Source organism: Bombus bifarius, unplaced genomic scaffold, assembly GCF_011952205.1.
Source record: "Bombus bifarius isolate JDL3187 unplaced genomic scaffold, Bbif_JDL3187 scf7180000007979, whole genome shotgun sequence".
Lineage (NCBI taxonomy): Eukaryota > Metazoa > Arthropoda > Insecta > Hymenoptera > Apidae > Bombus > Bombus bifarius.
Genome location: NW_022884364.1, coordinates 2,134,155 through 2,153,892, shown reverse-complemented (window position 1 = coordinate 2,153,892; position 19,738 = coordinate 2,134,155). Strand labels below are relative to the sequence as shown.

Below are 19,738 nucleotides of genomic sequence, written 5' to 3'. Positions count from 1 at the left end.
CTTGCCCGGTACTTTCTTTCTCCTTGAAAATGAAAGATCAAGCCAGCCTTTCTATTTCATATCAGCGACAAGAAGAAAGCGTGTGCATCGTTCGATCACTGTCGGATACTGTTTAAGGTGCCGAAAAGCGGAGGGAAAAAACAAGTGATGGGTTCACCTGCAACGTTCAGATCTATAGATGAACCAAAGCCGCGTGCAGGAGGACAGTCGAAGCAAAATAAGCGGGTGAGATAGAGAGAGAGTTGGAAAGTAGGCCTTAGTCGTTCAGTCAGTAGTCAACTGCGTGCCAAGACGATTGGTTGCCGTAATGGTAAGTTCCTCGGCGGTTCTAGTGTTGTTGTTTCAAAAAAATAATTTCTGTGAAAAATCGAAGTTTCCATCATTCATTGATAGTACAAAACTTCCAAGTGTCTGTAGAACTTGAATGGGATATTTATTTAACATTATTTATTAATGATCGTAACAAAAATCAGTAAGATCCTCGTAACAATTTTCTGATAGCTGTTGATGAATAGCCCGCTTTCATGGTTACGCGAGCTTGATTTAAGTAAATGATCATATCGTTAATGATAATAATAAATCAATAAATTTAAATTTAATCGTTGGGCAATTCTAACATATTACTCATTTCGATTACATAAAAAAATATCGATTGTATGTCACGGTACTTTCGCATGTCGTTACTAATTTATTAATGGAATAATACTGAAAGTTGAATGAGTGATACGTGACATTCACTTTACTATTGCTCGAATTTAATTCCAAATGAGATAGATGACACTTAGAAAATATCTTTGTTAGTGTTTATAAATTTTAAGCGATTCGATATGGCAAAGGAAAACGACGGTATATTCTTTATATAAATGTTTGTTCGAAGTGACATACGTGAAAATCGCAAGATCAATAAGCTCGTGTTAACGCGTGAAAAGGGTCACGTCATCGAAGACGAAAGTGACTTTCGACTTCGAAGATCATTATCGTAAATCATCCAGCGTGTCTAATTTCACTGCTTAACACAATCACTCCACATAATACTTTTTCCATTACACGAAATACTTATAACGCTGTGAAATGGAAATACAGTAAGTACAGTTTTTTAAAACTTCGAGTTATTCCTGGTTTCTCCTCCGATTAAATTTTATCCACGAAGACGAAATGGCAGGGAAGTCTAAATACTTGAACCATTTTTGCGAGGGTTTAAACTCGGTTTAGCCGGAAATCGGCCGGAAAATAATAGTCATTTCAAGAAACGAGCACATAAAAAATTATATAGAAAGTTTTCTGGAAGTCGAAAGGAACGAATGTAGCAAAATCACGTTTCCAGGCCGCTCAACACCTCCAATAACAATTAGTGACAGTATAAATAACAGCGGTGGCATGTTATAAAATACAGCGTCTATTATAGTAGTAATTTTTTTCGATAATTGTTACATCTCACAGCGGTATGACAAGCGCTGCCGGAAATTACGATTATGATATCATGTAAATTGTACCTTTCTTTTCTATTCTATATAATTTTTCTCAGATTCAGGAATCGTTCAATTTTTATACTACATTGCATAACATAACCAGGTTATTGGACTTTCTCGATCGGCTAAATAAGTCAAGGATATTTTGCGAGAGCTGTTTTATGAATATGAAAGAGACACGGTGCTGAGTTCAACTGATTGCAATCGTTTCTAGATGTTCGAAGGAAAAAAGCGCGAGCAATATCCATCTTACGTAAACTCGATAACTATTTCATTAAGAATCATTTATATGGGCCTGTAACAGAATTGTAATTCTCGACGAAGATTGAAAAAATGTTAACAATGTTTTAGAAAGAATTTTGATTAATTGACTTTCAACAAGGGAATTGTTAAATAATACGAATGATACAAGTGATCGCGAATATGAACTAGATTTCTGTATTCGTTTCGAGTCAGCGATTACGTGTAAAATTTATTCCGAGAAGCAGTTGCGAACCACAAAGTGCGTTAATAACGTGGAATCGTTAATTCTTCGAATGCAATTGACATTCAAAATTTTAATCGTAGTTCATCTTGCAATTCTTTGTATAATAAATAAGATAGCGACGATACTTTAATCGATGCAATAATTGTTTGCGCAGTTCGCGGTTTTCTGTTTGCTGCTCCTCTTCAGTCTAGGTCACTGCCAGGACAATGAACTTCCGTCAAGATTCGAGATCGAGAGCTCAATCAACCGTACGATCGAGGAAGTCGAAAGACAGGTTCGCGATGACCCCAGTCTGCCCAGGCTAACTAGACAAGAAATAGTGAATATTCTGGAAAACATCACGTCCCAGGACTTGTACGAATTAGAAGACAAAGAAAAATTTGAAAAAGCGAGGGATTTGTATCAAAGGGCGTTGATGGTTGTCCTCCCTTACAGTGCTAACGAATCACCTGGAAACTTAAGGGACCTTTACACGAAACCACCAATGACGAAGATAATTCCTGATTTTCTAATATCAGAAAATGATAAAGACGAGTCTGACGAAGGGAAAACGAAAAAAGAGAATAACAACGTAGAGAATTCCGAAAGATTAGTTACCGAGAATTTAATAGTAAATCGTAATTCCTATAAGACCATTTCGAAAGAATCTACTACGATGAAGAATCATTATAAAAATCACAGGGACACGTACTCAGAAGTGCGTACGAAGGTGCCTTTAAAGGAATCGTTGAAACTGGATTCCACGCCTATCAGGTTTACTTTCAACCTGGAGAATCTTCAGAAAAACGCGTTCACCACTGAGAAAACGACCACGAGGCAATATCCAATTTACAGAAATAGTGGAAGCAACGACACTGGATTAGAAATTGTTTATAGCACCAGCGTTACCCACGAACCTACCACGAAACCAGCTTCTAAGGAAATTACTATCGACTTGGAAAGATCCAAAGTGAATCAGAATATATTGACATCTAGTCAATGGCGCTACAACGCACCGCCGAGTACCATTATGAAACCAACTGTACCTTCCAAACTCGACAAAATACCGTTTCTTCCAACTATTAACGTGCAGCCTGAAGATCATCTTACTGTTTCTTCGACATCAAGACCAGAAGTCTTAATGAGAGATACCAGTACTGCGGAAAACTTGATGTCGAGTTCTGAAAAACCAACTACCGTTTTTGTGACACCCATGTCCACCGAAACGTCTTCGAAAGTGAAGTATAGTTCCACGTATTCCTTGAATTCTGCAGGATTTCGTCAAGCCGCTACAACGACAACTACTACTAGTACTACTACAACCACCATGCCAATGAGACCAGAGGTGATGGATCTGCTAGCTTCGATTGGCTTACGACCAAGTAACAGCAGCAATGTTGAAGATGTTTATAAGAAGAACAAGGATATTCTTGAGAGCAAAGTACAAGTTCCAGAACTGAATAGTATTCATAGTATGACTTCTGCTGGAAATGACGCAGTATCGATTGTCAACCAAAACGCTTTTGAAAGCCCAGGATCTGAGATCAAGAAAGGCGTGGAAAATCTAACTCCGGATGTTCAATTGCTGTTCAAAAAATTCGGTCTTGAAACTTCGAATTTGGCCCAACCCACGACCAGCACCACAGAGAAGACGACAATTAACCTAAACTCGTATACAAACTTCAAGCCTTTGCCTACTTCCAGCGTAAAGAATCAAGAGATGAAGGAGTTCTTGGCTAAATTTGGACTTGGCATCAATGACAATCGAAGACAGAAATCAATGAAACCATCTACGGAAGCTCCATCCGTGATCGAAGCTGTACCGAACAACATGAGAGGGATTTTGGAGAACATAGGCCTGATCTCTAATTCTCAAAAGTTAGCCAAGACTGTGGTAAATTCTATGGAAGACATGGAATCGACAGAGACATCCAAGTATCATGTATTCAAACCACACGAAGCGGCTGTGGATAACGAAGAACAAAGAAACAAGATCAACGAGCTTCTGGATACTGTGAAATTGGTGCAGGAGGGTAAGGCTAACATTCAGAATGTTAAAAAAGTGGCGAACGATTTGCTGCAGACCACGAAGATTCTAAAAGACGGGCCAGACCCGCTGAAACTCGAAGAGATCATCAGGAACTACAACGAACAAGTCAGAAACGAAGTGAAGAGGCAGCAAGAAAACCAAGAGGAGAAAGAAGCAAGCACTGTTACCACCACGGAACAAACTATCTCTCCTTCGAGCATTACGACTGGTATTAAGAAATTTATGATATACGTTTTGGGTGGTACGGAGTTTTGGGTTCAAAAAATCGTTCAGGGATTAACGAAACTTCGAAATCTATTAATTAACGTGTATAACAAAATAATTAGACGAGGGTCTGGTTGACTATCTGATCCCTACTAATTCTGTACCAAAAATTTTCGACTCGTATTCATGCATTTTTTTGTCATCTTTCATTTACTCGAAAGATATAGCAAAACATTTCTTACTACGTTCTTAATTGCTTTCCTTTTCTGTTCTAACAACGTTGATGAGCCTATGTTAAATCTTCTTCTCGCGCAGAAGAAAGGCCGATCTTTCCCACAAAAGGAATAGCTGGGAAAAGATCTATGAAAACTACAGATTGGTCCGAGGTCTATCACTTTCCATTCGCTTGTTAATCTTTCTTGCTAATTGTGAGAAATACTCTGTACATAGAGTGCTAATGTTCCTTTTTCATGACTAATGCTACAGAGAAATTCTGTGTACATTGTACACGTGTTACCATGTATTAACGGAACATTTACTCTTAACGATACATCATATCCTATCTCATTGTATAATATTCATTCTTATCTACAATGTTATTGTTGCAAATTATCATTGAAATCTGAATGCATGCGGTTTCCTACCAATTCTCAGAGTACGTCACTCAACTTCAACATTTCTCAGTCTTACAACTCACACTTCGAACGGAACAGTGTCGAACGAAATTTAAACCCGAATTCATGATGGAACTTGTCAACAGAATCGGCAGATACCACCTTAAGCACTTCCATGACGACAGATTCAGCGACAGCAGCTTCTGATCAATCAAAATCGGCCACATCGATATCACTTGAGACCTCTTCCTCTTCTACCACCGTGTCGACCACGGCCAGCTCGAACCTGATGGCATTAGAGGAGTCTTTCGGTGGTACGACCAAAGAACCTGACACTGCTCTACCTCCGAGAAGGAAGAGCGGTCTCTATTTCCTGGTGGATTGGAATTCGTTTCTCGAAGTCGGTGAAGAGGACAAGGAAAAGATCAACGTGAGGTTTGCGCCAAAAGTTGGTGACAGAACGAGATTCTTATCAGTTACTGTGCCTTAGACATTAACGGTAGCAGAAGTTACTCGTAGTTTAGAATTACATGCTGTTTGTCGCATTCTGAAAATAACAAGTTTGATGATGCGTTTGAAAATCAAAGTAACGATTAATTTTGTTTAAACGATATGTACATACGTAGGAAAATGTAATATATTGTTGAAAGGGATATGAAGGGATTTAACAAATTATAAATGGTTAGTACGTTTTTTAATGGAACAATTTGGTGTACGATGCATTGATTATATATTCATAAAACATCAAGGATAATTGTTACGTTACACGGTTTTACAACACGTAGTTATTTATGCACGTTGTTTGTATTATAATATGTTGACTGAATAAAACGTTTTCTCTAAAGAAAACGAGCAACTAACATTGTTTGACCTACATACTTGTGAAAGTGTACAATTAGCATGTACAAATGAAGAAAAACCTATAGGTTGATAAATTATTCAAGAAGAGAGGTCATGGATGCTAACGAATCACTGAAATAGTATCATAATTTATTTCCAATCATTAAGTCGTTCTAGTAAAATATAAAAATTGTTGTATTCTGAGAACCACTGCGTGTGAACTCAATCGCGATCAAAATATTTTGTATCGTACGATCGACTGTTACGAGTATCCCTTCCGAGATCATTCGATCTAATCGCAACGTTACAATGCCCCCGTCAATTCATAATCCTACTTTTTGGTTATTTCTTTTCGTTTGTGCGAACATTGCAAATTGCTGGGATATCAACCATGTCTTAAAAACTCCACATCAATTTGCGGATATCAATTTATCCCGAATTACACGAAATTCTGAAAACGAAACGTTAATTTGGATGGAATACGAATTCAATACAGGCGCAGGGAACAGAGAAGGTACTGTACAAGATATTATTTTGTTTGAACCGCGTATAACTTTAATCATAAATACCGACGACAGTTTCCTTTCATTCCAGAGCTCATAATGACAGATATCTTTGTTCGTAAATACGCAAACTTACCAGAAACAGTGACAAATTGGCAATCTCTAGACGTAAATGGTATCAACTATCTATTTGGGGTTCAGAAATCTATCTTCTACGTTTACAAACTTAATCGGGATACGGCTGTTGTCTATGATTCTATTATTTTTGATCTGGAAGATACTATATTAACGTTTAGAGTGATCAACCTTCACTCGGAGCTTGATGCTGCGGTCGTTTTCTGCGTAGAATCGAACAGTGGAAACATGTTACGGTGGTACAGATTAAAAGATGGAAATGTTTTTCAATTCTTTTGGTCGTGGTCAGTACAGAAACGTATAAAAGACATGAAGTTCATTGAACACGAAAAGCCATATAAAATATTGCTGTTGAGTGACGACGAATTACATTCTGGATTGCAAACATTCATCGACGTGTATGGATTTATCATTGACTTTTCAATCAATACTTTCGACTTTTGGTAATTATTCGTACGATATAAATTTGCAATAATCGCTGAATCCATACATTCAATCCGAATTATTCGTTCGGTATAGGTTTCATGATAGGCTCTTTGTACCAAGATCGTTTGGTATACAGATATGTCCTATTTATGAAAGCAGTTCACTCGCTGTTCAAGGCACGAATGATATCTCGCTCTATGAATATAGACCCACTACCGAGGGCCGTATTTTTCAAAAGCTACAAACGATAGAGTCGTATAATTTAAAAAACTTTGTTTGTTTTGAGAGCGGTTATCTTCAATTTTTGGCGACTTCTGGACCGGAAGCTGGCCTTTTTCACTTCGTAGATGGTGAATTCCAGTTCAATACAGAGTCTGAACACAACTTTGGTAAAACTAAATTCCATAAAGAATTGAATTACCGTGATTCTCTCCCTGAATAATTAATTGATGTGTATTACAGATGTTTCAGAAATCTCATGGGTGACAAACGTAAATGTGGATACGTATAGAAACGAGTCATTGTTGTTGGTTCAACTGAAAAACTCCACAGTAATGGCTCTTGCCTGGGAAGGCCTGAATTTCAAAAGAATCTCGTTACCTAACAATATCCTCGATCAGTTTGATCTATCCATGATTACACCACTTCCGAAGTATGGATTCATCTTGGGTAATCAAATTGTAAAACTTAACGTGCAGTTGAAAAACACGGAACATCCGATTCAATCCAGTATTGAAAGACTGCTGATCTTGCAATCTTTGTTAAACGTAGGTATCGTAGGCACTCTTAAAATATTTAAAAATTACAGATCTTCGAAATACCTGTTTAGGATTCGTTGAATCATCAAGAAAGGATTCTCGATGAAACAAAGGCGCGTCTCGAAAAGAGTTACTTAAGGAATCCTATAATTACTGGAGTTTGGAATGTTAGTACAGTAAACGCCACGAATGCAATTATATCTGATAACGTGACTTATCATTCGATCACGATAGGCGGAACGACTTTAACGAAAGAAGATCTGACATTCGACGCAGACAGTTTCGCGGAAAAATTGAAAAACGTAAGCCGAAAACTCGATGAAATCGATTCGAATTTGATGAACACCATAGAACATAATTTAACGGATCCGCTTTCCGATTCGGATTTCACGATATTTGGAAATATTAATGTTACTGGCAATTTGTATGTGAGAAACTTAACTGCGCTGTCCATCAATGACATCAACGAAACAATTGTCTTTGATTCCATCGAGGCTGAAGATCTGACAGTTCATTCGATGAATGGTATTCCTATCGAGAATATTCAGTTTGGTGATTCTATAGTGGATTATAGTGCCGTGGATTTTTATAAAATAAATCGTGCTCAAGTAAACGGGAATCTCTTTTTCTCTGTGATTAATGGAATTGATTGGACAACATTGATGAAGAATATTGTGTGGAAACACGAAACAATGTATATTCCTGGAAATACTATTATCGAAGGGGTAAAATTTAACGCTAGATACACAATTTTATATAAGTGGCATAATTAGTTTGATGTAACAATTATATTAATTTCAGACGTTGATCTCAGATATTTTTGAGCTGGGTATCCTAAATAATCTTTTGTATCCAACGGAATATGTTTTGGAGAATAGTGATACTTCCGTGATTATAACCGGTACCAAATCGTTCGATTCGATGCTGCTATCACGATTGGAAAATGTAACCACTCTAAATGACGTAAATTTCGAAGACTACGTAATTTTGTATAAAGACAACATTCTAAAAGAAGAGATTGCCTTCGAGAACATAAAAATTGATGGAGAATTCCGGGTATGTTTTTGGTCAAGTTTTAGGCGTATTTCTAGTATTGTACGAATTTTTTACAACTATAGTTAGATGGCGAAATACCAGGAATTAGTATGGAAGATAGATTATTGTTGAACGAAACTTCAAAGATATCATCGGATGTGATGTTTTTCAACTTAAATGTTTTGGGAAATGTTACATTCGACACATTGTTCATGAATAAACGTGTACTAAATTTAGAGGATTTATTGTTAAAAACCGACAAGGAAATTAAAATTACTGGGATTAAGACATTTTTAAAGAATGTCGGAATAAAATCTAATGTTACCATCACATCCGGTATGGTTAATGGACATTTTTTGGATGAGTTCGCCACTTTGGACACAGTACAAGATTTTCCAAGTATGAATTCGCTTTCTTTTATCGGTAATTAATATTCGTTTATTAATCACTATGTATCGTTTCAGATTTAACAAAGATACTATCGAACGTGACTTTTGGAAATGTGACGTTTGGGGCTATGAAGAAATTAAAAGCTTTCTTCAAGGAGAATACAAATTCCAACAATTGCTTGGACAGGATTATTGTGTTTAAGTCTCCAATTATTGTAGACCAGTTGTCTTTTGATGGACTAAACAACAACGTTTCATTCGATGTCTTTAATCAGAAAGTGAACGAAATATTTCAAAACGTTAGCTTTGAAAATTTAATGACGGAAACATTACTGGCGGATAAAATAACACCAAAGGTTGTTAATGGTCTTGATTTCGCCAATTTCACAAAACATTTAGAGTTTCCGAATATTGGAGCCATCGACCAGTTGGAAACCGATCGCTTGAACGCGAAATTTATCAATGGAATGTCGTTGGATGAGATCAGTCTGTTGACCGATAGATTAGGCGCGACTTTAGACAGCATTCTTAATGGAAGCAAAACTCTAAACTCTCTTCAAGTAACAGGAATGGTTATTACAAAGTTACTTAATGGAAATGTCTTGGCGGATCTGTATACTGAAGATGAAATCGACACCGTGATTTTCAAATCAGATGTTGTCATTAAGAATTTGACGATTTTGGACTTTATGAATGGCTTCAATTTTTCAGAACGCGTACTTGATACGGTTTTAAAATCCGAGACAAATATAGTAATCGATGCACATAAAATGTTTGACACAATTATTTGCCATCAACTTGAGGCGACCGCTTTGAATGGCCATCCCATAGAAAATATTCTAGACCCCTTTAAAGAACAGGTGTTAACAGGTCCTGTTATCGTCAATGGTTCTGTGACAATTCTTAAAGAATTCAATACAACCGGAAGTATCGGTGATGTACCATTCTATAATCTGATAAAGAAATTCAAACATTTAGGAAACAATAGCTACGAATTGCACGGAGATGTTCGTTTCCTTAACGATGTGACTATAAAAAATCTTTACACGAATGGATTAATCCAGGGAAAAAATTTCGATCACTTCTTAACCATGATAATGTTTAACAACAAGGATAATCTTACAGTTTCTGGCACGAAAGTGTTCGAAAACACTGTCATCTTTAATGATACGTTTATAGTGCAGGACAAATTGAATGACATAGATCTGAAAAGATTCCAAGAAAAGGTCGTCTTTATAGACACGCCGTTCTTTATTGAATCAAAAATTATTTTTAGAGATGGTATAAAAATAGAAAAGGATCTTGTAGTTTGGGCAAACCTCACAACGAAATCTATTATGGGAATCGATGTAAATGACCTGCATCATGATGTTCTAAACCTTAACAGACCTAATTATATCGAAGGTGACTGGAATTCCGATTATCTTGGATTACATCTGGAAATGTTTTGAAAATGTATTTTTTCGATCGCAGGTACTACCACGTTTACTGATGTCAATTTTCAATCTGATATTCAAGTAGAGAAATTCAACCATTTGGATATGAATTTATTAATACCGCTGGACACTGAACAAAGTATAGAATTTTTGAAATGTGACAATATTACTGTAGATAAAATGCAAATTTTGGGAAGAATCAATGACGTAAACTTACAGGAGGTTCAATACAACACTTTTATGGTATGTATATTTCAAATTAATCTATTGGATGTTTTTGGAAATCCCATCTTTTTATTTAAAAGAGACATAATTCTATAAGGAACAAGTAGATCTATTTACATTATTTGATGATTAATTCCTCCAGTTCTCTAATAGCATTTTTGTTTTCAGATGACTGGGGACCAGAAAATATCAGGACACTTTAATTTTCGTGGAAATGTTCACGTTCGACAGAATTTCAATGCTCACATTATTAACGGCATCGATCCGAAAAGTTTTATACCTTTGAATTCGAAGGGTTCTATAAACGGTAAAACATAGACGACAAACGTTTCGAAGAGATGATCGACAAATGATTTTATACATAAGCCATTTTCTCTAAAACGTTTACTTTTCTAGGCAATTTTATATTCGAAAGACCAATATTTCTCAATCAGAGTCTTCGAGTGTTAGGCTACCTGAACGGCATAGATCCGGCTCGTTGGGAAGCTGTGGCGGTCACGACCAACAATTTAGTATCACAGTTTATCTCTGGTAAATGGGTCGTATTTGGTAACGTTTACTTTGAGAAAGGGGCATCGGGAAATGATATGTTAAACGGCACGAACATCACAGAGCTGTCAAATACTTTAGCAAAGGAACATTTAGGGATGAACGATGTATTGGCGGAAAAAAGTGTATGGAAACCATTTTCAATGAACCTTTCAGGTATTAATGATTTAGAAATTTGTGCAAACGCTTATGCTTTCTTTTTAGGCAAATCTGGATAGTATGTGTGAGGACTTGCGTGAGCTGAAACGCTACGCTGAGAAACAAATTTACAAGTTCAATGCGTTTGATTATCTGCAAGTCATCAAGTTCCACAGCAGCATCGTTAGCGTCCACCATTTCGAGCTGGATGACTTCGACTATATAATATTAAGCTACACTACCTGTCACATGCACATGTACTCTTTTACTGGAACAAAATTCGAGTTGGTCGTCAACATATCTGATTTTGGAGTGGTCGAACAATGGACCACTTATAAATACGACCAAGCTTTATATTTTCTCACTTCAGGGCCAAGTTCTTGTGGAAGGAGTCCTACAAATCTATGGAAGCTAAAGGATGACACGTTTAGGGTAAGTTTTAGTGTTATATTTGGAACTAAAAGTGATTAAATATCATTATCTATGCTTCGTTAAAAATTTTAGCACGTTTTAAATTTTGGCCATGATATAGACAGTAACAAAATAGATCAAGACATATTTTTGACGTCAATTGACAAAAACGAACGACTGCAGTCATCTAGAAGTATGAACGAGGAAATACAGAAGCCTCTTTCGTCTCTGGTAGACGATGATAATGTTCAGATTATTTTCGAGAAAGATCAAATATTGTTGGCTAGCAAGAAGAATGCTAGTAAATATAACGTTAATCGTTCTGCCAATGTAAATCTTAGGAAATATGCTAGAAATTCAGAAAGCCTGAAATTCAAAGTTGGATTATTTGAGAAAGAAATGTTTTTGTATTATGACAAAGATGTTAGCGAGGATCGTATATTTGTGAGTTAAATCTTCGAAAAAATACTTAATAAATCATGCCTTCCAATTTTTTGATTCCTATATTCTACGTAGATCTTTAATAACGATGTAAAAGGAAAAAAGATCCTTCAAACAATAAAAGCACACCGACCAACATCCTTTACGATACTTAATTTCGATGGATTGATCGAAACACTGCTTGTTTTTGTTGAAAATAGGAAGAATCTTCGAATTTATGAGTATAAAGGTAATTATTAAACTATTTTTCATATAATAAATACAAGGGGAGATTTTTTTCAGGTATTCAAGGCTTCCTATATAAGGATAGTATAAGATTGAACGTTAATAAATTATTTGCCTTTAAGGTTAGAAAGTATCCTAATTTAGCGAAACGATATTGCCTGTGTTTAATCTATGAAAACAAATTAACAATTTTGGAAGCAAAAATGTACGGCGAAAAATTAGATATGGAAACGTTAACATGCTCGAAACGTTGAAGTTTTCTGCCAAAGAATTAATATTAAAAACGTTGTTAGTGCGTGTAAGATTATTTATTGTAGCTATGTATGTACGAGAGTTAGAATTAATTAATATTCATCGTTTATAAAACTGTATTACATTATAATTAGTTGTATGTATCAATTATAAGCATATTCGATAAATAATACTGCATTCTTGCATACTCTATTATGACTTCTTATATTGTAAACAGCATCTTGAAAAACTGACTAGTAAATACCTCCAGATCGTTTCGCTTTGTAGAACGCTATGATTTCTTCATCGATTTCCGGATCCCCTGTCAAAGGCAATGAATCCTCAAATTGTTTGTCTTTTGCCTCCGTATTAGACTTTCGCTCGAAATCATCCCTTTCTGCTTTGTTTTCCTGTAGAATCAAAGGGGTTTCTGGATTATTAGCACTGAAGCTTAAAAACTTTTGATAAATTGGAGCTGAATAATCTGCCTCTACAAACGAAGCTTCCCGAGTTACAATTTTCGCTTTCGCACTTGATAATTCAACAGGACTCTGCTGTTTCACTTTTGATTCTATCTGATTATTATGATTATGTTTTTTCTTAACGTTTTTTTGCCCTCTTTCAGATTTGCGTAAGGACTGTTGATTCGTGTCATCAGTTTTATCACCTGTTCTCTGATCAATCGCTTGATCTTTATCCTCGGTTAAATCACTTAAAGTTAAATTAACGATATTGCAAGGCAATAACTCTGGCATAAATGTATCAATGGATATTGACTTGTTTCTCGATGTCGGATCATTATCATAAACATTAGTACTGCAATCAGGTTTAGTTTCATTACTAATTTTAGGTCTTCGTTTTTGTTTTTTCAACGGTGTACGATTACTTAGGGAATTTTGTATCATTTTTTGATTATCGTTCTCGATATTATTAATTGTAAACCGATCATCATTTAATTGTGTCGATCGTTGATTCCTTTCCCTTTTCATTCTATCGATCAACAATGCTGTTAAAAAGTTAAGAAATTTTCTGATAAATAATGGAATATTAATAAAATTATAATAGGATACAAATTTCTTTGTCTCTTTGAATAACCAGATCCTTATAATATTCCAGTTTCTTCAGGTAACACTTTGGATCCTTGCTCAATTCGAAAGCTCGCTTGAAACTTTCGAAACAATATTCTACTTTCTTAGGATTATAATCCCAAATGACTTGTTTATTTGATTCTAAAAAGCTTCCGATCTTATGGTCGAGATTTTTTTTATCTGCAGCTGTAAGCTCTTCAGATATCTACATTTGAAATATCAAAACTAATTGAAACCTAATTTACAAGCTAAATTGAATTTTTGATAAAGATACTAAACAGTTTGCCTCGTCAAGGCTTTGATTTGTTGCTTAAGTCTGTCATTCTCTGCTCTCAGTAACGCATTTTCACTCTGAATGTCTGTCTCCAAATTTAGTTTTAAGTCATTCCTAATGAGAGCTACTCGTTGAGCGAACCTGCACGTTGACACTGTTTCCTGACAATTACGAGATAAGAGTATATCCAATTAAACAAATGCGCTGATGATTATGAGGCAATAAAAATCGTGTCGTACCTCTAGATTAAAAGCGCAAAGGCTTATGGTCGCTAACATAGTAGTCAGGCAGTTTCCACCTAAGCTGTCTCTCAAAATCGACGTCAATAAGGAATTCCTAAAAATGGAAACAACGAAAGTTCCATGATTAAACAAGGGTTCTAATCTAAAACAAAAGGTAAGTCAGAAGAGTACAATAAAGTTTCATTCGCTATCCGCATATTATTTAAGTGATGAAAAATTATACTGTCGGATATAAATCCCTGAGTGAATTTAGCACCTGTAAGGAATGTGACCTGCGCTCTCCTGACCCAGACACACTATGACTTGTTCCAAGTAATGTAGGCTCAGGTTAATGTGCTTCGCCTCGGTCAGAATGGTGCCAGTTATCGAGCATTTGTAGACACGTTCGGACCTACGGAGATCTCACGTTGAAAAATCGGTTACCGTTACAAAATTTGCCAGCACGGGCGCAGATGGCAATGAGAAAGCACGACACGATGGTGCGCGTAGGAAAAATTATCGCTGACAAGTAGGACAACGTTTAATGCATTTGAGATGTTGGTACGTAATCGTAAAAATGTCACTTCCACAACATTGTTGGAATAGAGATGTAATTTGTGAAAGGAATTTAAAGATATCATTACACAATTACGCACCAGTCGGCAAATATGCGTTTAATCGTGCTCTTTACCAGCTCACTTTCCCACAATTTATCTTTTCTTTTCTTCTTTATCTAATCTTTTCTTTTTTTTTTAATTAGGATGCTCAATTAAAAATTTGTTACTGAAATGAATTTTTCTAATGGTTGTCTTCAATTAGGAGCTGATCAATTGTCGTAATATCTCTAACCCTTGTACCTTCAGTCGATACAAGACGGAGGAAAACATACGAACCCTGCTAGGTCGACGAGATGTACTTTCGCTCGCTTGTATTGTTCAGCGCCGAACTTCTTCGTAGAAACTACGATGGTAAAGATGCAATGCGATCTCGATGACTGAGGATTCATCGGTGTATCGGCGGTAACCCTATGAAGAACTACATTCTTTTTTCCAATACGACAATATAACGAGATTATTTTACCGATTATGATCGCCTAGCACAAGCAATTCGAATGCATCCTCCAAGTTTTTAACGCAATAAAATGTCAAATTCTTCAAGTGTAATTTCCCGGCCTCGTCTTCTCGAATGCTGATACGTCTGAAACGCGTGCACAGTTTCCAATAGATGAGAAATTTTAGTACTCTCCCTTACTTTTAATTGTAAAACAAAAAGAGAATCGTCCGTAACGTGGCGCAAGACAAGGAAGATATAAAGATAACACGGTTGCACCTTGCGCACGATTGCTCCATATTGGAAGTTTGTCGGAATCATGTTTGATCGGTCGGGTCGAGCAGGTTGTTTCCCTTTAGGGGGGCCCCCTGGTTTTTACGAAATACCCTCGTATCCGTGTTCGCGCATTACTCGACAGGCCACCATTTACGTCACCCGGACTTACGGTAAATCTTCCAATCTCGTAACCGCGAAGTCTCGTTGGTGCTTCCGATCTATCAGGTCATAGCCGGTTTCATTGTAAATCTCCAGATATGCCACCTCGATGGAGTACACGTTTTCCGGTCGCTGCATAAAATTTAAGGGCGGTATAGGGTTCTCTGCGCGTACCTATATAACATCTGATAGCCAACAAACGCAACCTTTTGTATCGCGTCGAACAGGAATTGCAAAGTTCTCGGTATGATACCACGACATTCGTTCTCCAGACTCCCGGTTATCGTGTACGTTTTCCCAGTGGCGGTCTACAAAATTCATGACTTAAAATCATATCAGAGGCTCGCCTCGATCGAGGTTTCATGGATAGAACGTTCGAGGATGTGGTACGAGTTTGAAATTGTATGACAACGGTAGACGACTTAATTTTAGAAAATAGATGTTTTACTTGAGTCACGTTTTATCGATTCTATCGATTTATTGTTTGGTATACCTGGCCGTAGGCGAAGATGGTACCGTTGTAACCATCGAGAGCACTTTAATAAAAGAAATTGCATAGTTAAGTGAATATTCGAGGAATGCATTCATTAATAAATGATACGATTATTTTACCTTTCAACTACGGATCGTGCAACACTTTCGAACACGTCTTCTTGCGTTGCGGATTCCTCAAATATTCGGAAAAAGCTGAAAGTTTCAGATGTTTGAATTTTTAGACTTCAGATTTTAGACATATTACCGACAATGACAAAATGTTATTTTTGTAATATCTCACGAGAAATTCCAAGACTCGGGACGATTGTCAGGATAATCTTTTATTCTTTGGACTGGAGAGACTAGAACCAAGAAATCCTCCTCGAGATTTTCTTTGGGACGATGCAAGACTTGATAATTCTTTGGAAGAAAACGTGCATCTTATAAAACCAATTTCAATTTGTTATCGCGATATCTACCACTATGCTTTTCCGATTTTGTTCTGGTTTCAATCTGGCGTAGACTTTGATAGAATTTTTCACCATCTCGTTCGTATAACCTCGCAGTTTTGTGGCTATGAATCGATGACAGGTGATCGATTATCGAATACCTATAGATACGTATTACAATTCAGGAAAGAAACAAGTAAAACGTGACAAACTGTTGAATTCTCGAAAGTGGAAAATAGTAAAAAACTTTTTCACGCGTGCAGCGTTTCTTATTTAAATCAATTTAAATAACTAAACGTACAAGGCTACCAAAAGCTTCAGATATAGTCAAGAGGTATCGAGCCGTGAAACTAGACCAATAAAAATGCGACAAGTACACCGACAAAAGCGGCGAGCATTTGCACGTTAAAGCGGCCCATCCGTCGGCAAAAAGGTAGCGGCGGACCTGCGAGAAAGCTTGTGTTTCCACGACAAAAAGAAAAAGACCGACAACGCAACATAGCCTGGTCTTTTCCTCCCTTTCGACGTATCGATATCTCGCCGAACAACGTAGTCGCACCGGTTCGATTGATCGAAACACCCTTCTCCTCCTCCTCCTCCTTTTCCTCTTCGTCCATCAGAGAGGAGAAGAGCGAGAGGTCGCGTGGTCGCCTAGGCGACGACGTCGTCGTCGTCGCGACGTCGGCGCAGTGCGTCGCCGCGTTGAGAGTGCCGCACCGGGTCGTCGGTCTACCCGATGGCAGGCCAGTGTCCCGACTTTTCTCGGCTTTCGCGTTGTTCCTCGCATCCCTGTCGTTTCGTTCGACGTCGTTATCCCTGTGCTATTCACGCGATTACACGCTAGTTCACGTCACAACGACGAACTTGGCGATTTTCGCACGATGCGAATCGTTGTTTGCACCTCGTCGTCGGTCTGATCGTTCGTCATCGCCGGCGACCAGCAGCGCACCCATCGCGCGCTTTCATGGAAACTTCTAGCTCTGACTAGTGAATCGGTGAATTTTCCGCTCGATCAAGATCTGCCCCGTATCGCCGAGCTCAACGTGCATCATCGATGTCGATCGACTTTACGATCATCCCCGACGATACTGTTCATTAACTTCCGGAGTTGAGAGAGAAGTTGTTATTAAGAAAGATTCGTCTAAGTTCAAGGAAGACGTTGATGCATCGGTGAAGAAACGAGGGAGGTTAATCGTCGATTATCGATACTGAGGTAGTCGTTGGAGGAACGATTATCCGACATTTACAGGCGACATGACCACCAAGCTCGAGAGCAGCACCGCGTGAGAAGCTACCGGGACATGTGCCTTTTGCTCTTCTATTGATCGGCGTGTCCCGACGCGACTAACGGATCCTGACGTTTCGGGATCGCCAAACACTCGGTAAGATTCCACTATTTTATGACACAGTTTTGGATCTTATAAATATTGCGCTAATTCGGAGTAGAATTGTAAGAACGAATAAAGTAGCGATAAAGAATCTATGATGCGATGATCATATTAAAGAAGTCATTTTCACCAAGTAGTTGTTCTTTGCATAACTACAATCGAATATAGACTTAATTCCAGTTGTAGTTCGGTTGGCGATAAATACTTTGGACAATGTTCAAATCGATGGATACTTGAATTAATTTAAATATAACCAAAGGACAAATATCGGCGAAAGAGAATGCTGTCATCGTGTCGATATTATAAATCAAATAATTGTACGTGTCTTAAAAAAAAGAGATTTATGCATATAATCGGGTGCCCGATGATGTATGCAATATATGTATCGTGCGATCACGATTGTTCGAAGAACAGAAAAGACGTACGAGTCATTGCATCTTATTACTCCGTGTAAATCAGAGACATCGCAGATCTCTACGGTCCTGGATCGCGGTCGACCAAAGATCAACCGAGTTTCAACGGATAGCATGCACGAGGTACATAGAATTCACGGGGTCAAACGCTTGGACGCATGAACGGTAGAAAGGACTCTTTCTATCCTGGTTTCGCGAAGCTATACGGGTAACCGAATAACTGGAATTACGTAACGAAGATTTACGCGTTCCCTATTCACCGCGTCAATTGTGTCAGTCCAGTTGGTGAGACTCAACGGGGACTTTTAAGCATACAGGATCAGGGTCGTTAGAGAATGTTACTCTTCGCGAAGTTCAACGGACGTCTCCTGACAAGTGTCGGTAACAAGTCTTGCGAGACGCGTTTAGATACATAATACATCGGCGAACGTGGCAAGTTGTAAAAGTTACATGACGAAGGAAGCAAAGAATCTATGTCAACGACTGTAAGAAGACGAATTGACACACGTGACGTGGATGTACGTAATATACAATTTTGCAATGGAATATATCGACATTTCATCGTGTTTTGAAGCATTCCGTTTTATAGTCGTGCAAAGTAGGTACTTATTGCAATAATTAACTCGTATTGTCCTAAAATGAAAGAAATTTTAAATAGCGTTAGAGTAGATTAACGAGGACGTTAATGCTATCTTAATCTTATCGAGTGTGAAGCACGTGCATATAAATTCCAATGTCTTTGGCGAACAGACAAATCGAAACGATGCTTCGAGTTCACGTTACATAGTTGGAGAAAGTCGTAAATTTAGAACTCGAACCGATGGAGAGTAGTAGGGCGATTTAAACGACGCTCAGCAACACCAACACCGACATTCGAGCAACGATTATAGTCGTTACATCAATCAGAACGAATGAATAGATGTATAATCTCAGTAATAAGAATCGGTGGAGAGTATGAGAGGTATCGTTCCGAGTCTTTCACGATCGGTGATCACGATAGGCGATCACGATAGACCAATTTCTGCTTTTTTTATCACTTCTTATTGCCGTCGCTTTGAAAAATATAGGAAAGGTGTTTATGTTTCTCGGAATCTTGTTACACGTTGGAAAATATGGATCGTTCATTAGCGGTGAGTAAAAGCGACCGCGAACCACCTTGAAGGCTATTCTATTCCGGCTGAAATCTCGTTTCATTTAATTCGTCACGCGCAATTAACATCGGAGTAAAAGTTATGCGGATTGACCACGACCGTGGGCCACTATTTCAATCGAAATCGTTCGAGTTAGTCGAGCACCAGTAATTTTCGCGTTACTATATATGTACCTGTTACGAGCCCTTGATTTATGTCAACTTCTAAATGCTATAGCGCAACGTCATTTATGGAATGCTTCATGCACGGT

The 19,738-nt window shown here is 37.6% G+C and overlaps 4 protein-coding genes across 4 annotated transcripts in view; 3 read left to right on the top strand and 1 right to left on the bottom strand.

Annotated features, from left to right (window-relative positions):
* Positions 1-194: 194 nt before the first annotated feature.
* LOC117204713 (uncharacterized protein DDB_G0284459) lies at positions 195-5,685 on the top strand. Its single transcript, XM_033442396.1, has 3 exons — positions 195-310; positions 2,111-4,193; positions 4,950-5,685. Exons 1-3 carry the CDS (start codon positions 308-310, stop codon positions 5,291-5,293), a joined length of 2,430 nt encoding a protein of 809 aa, XP_033298287.1. The 5' UTR covers positions 195-307; the 3' UTR covers positions 5,294-5,685.
* A 155-nt stretch (positions 5,686-5,840) lies between these two features.
* LOC117204679 lies at positions 5,841-12,612 on the top strand. The gene is made up of 15 exons (XM_033442305.1): positions 5,841-6,157; positions 6,238-6,724; positions 6,801-7,096; positions 7,170-7,474; positions 7,537-8,190; positions 8,267-8,521; positions 8,584-8,899; positions 8,965-10,293; positions 10,363-10,568; positions 10,719-10,857; positions 10,947-11,224; positions 11,304-11,669; positions 11,742-12,092; positions 12,165-12,318; positions 12,372-12,612. Exons 1-15 carry the CDS (start codon positions 5,953-5,955, stop codon positions 12,566-12,568), a joined length of 5,538 nt encoding a protein of 1,845 aa, XP_033298196.1. The 5' UTR covers positions 5,841-5,952; the 3' UTR covers positions 12,569-12,612.
* Positions 12,613-12,619: 7 nt separating this feature from the next.
* Positions 12,620-16,825, bottom strand: LOC117204680 (kinesin-like protein KIF6). Its single transcript, XM_033442306.1, has 13 exons — positions 16,567-16,825; positions 16,389-16,507; positions 16,226-16,300; positions 16,107-16,149; positions 15,820-15,921; positions 15,624-15,745; positions 15,209-15,325; positions 15,022-15,153; positions 14,406-14,540; positions 14,147-14,243; positions 13,913-14,068; positions 13,616-13,838; positions 12,620-13,551 (listed from the first exon to the last, which is right to left on the bottom strand). Exons 1-13 carry the CDS (start codon positions 16,630-16,632, stop codon positions 12,800-12,802), a joined length of 2,139 nt encoding a protein of 712 aa, XP_033298197.1. The 5' UTR covers positions 16,633-16,825; the 3' UTR covers positions 12,620-12,799.
* Positions 16,826-17,186: 361 nt separating this feature from the next.
* Positions 17,187-19,738, top strand: part of LOC117204637 (disheveled-associated activator of morphogenesis 1) — a 43,459-nt gene continuing 40,907 nt past the window's right edge. The window contains exon 1 of the mRNA XM_033442192.1: positions 17,187-17,918. The gene's annotated coding sequence lies outside the window, so the exon portion shown is untranslated. The remainder of the gene's footprint in view (positions 17,919-19,738) is intronic.

Bases quoted from the DNA above. Each gene is read 5' to 3' on its own strand.
- LOC117204680 (XM_033442306.1), bottom strand. From the start codon at position 16,632: ATGGTGAAAAATTCTATCAAAGTCTACGCCAGATTGAAACCAGAACAA. The intron at 15,922-16,106 runs GTATACCAAACA...TGAATTTTGTAG, and splicing joins CCATCTTCGCCTACGGCCAG to ACCGCCACTGGGAAAACGTA. The intron at 13,839-13,912 runs GTTTAGTATCTT...TTTCAAATGTAG, and splicing joins AAGCCTTGACGAGGCAAACT to ATATCTGAAGAGCTTACAGC.
- LOC117204713 (XM_033442396.1), top strand. The intron at 4,194-4,949 runs GTATTAAGAAAT...ACTTGTCAACAG, and splicing joins TCCTTCGAGCATTACGACTG to AATCGGCAGATACCACCTTA.
- LOC117204679 (XM_033442305.1), top strand. From the start codon at position 5,953: ATGCCCCCGTCAATTCATAATCCTACTTTTTGGTTATTTCTTTTCGTT. The intron at 6,158-6,237 runs GTACTGTACAAG...CTTTCATTCCAG, and splicing joins AGGCGCAGGGAACAGAGAAG to AGCTCATAATGACAGATATC. The intron at 7,097-7,169 runs GTAAAACTAAAT...TGTGTATTACAG, and splicing joins AGAGTCTGAACACAACTTTG to ATGTTTCAGAAATCTCATGG.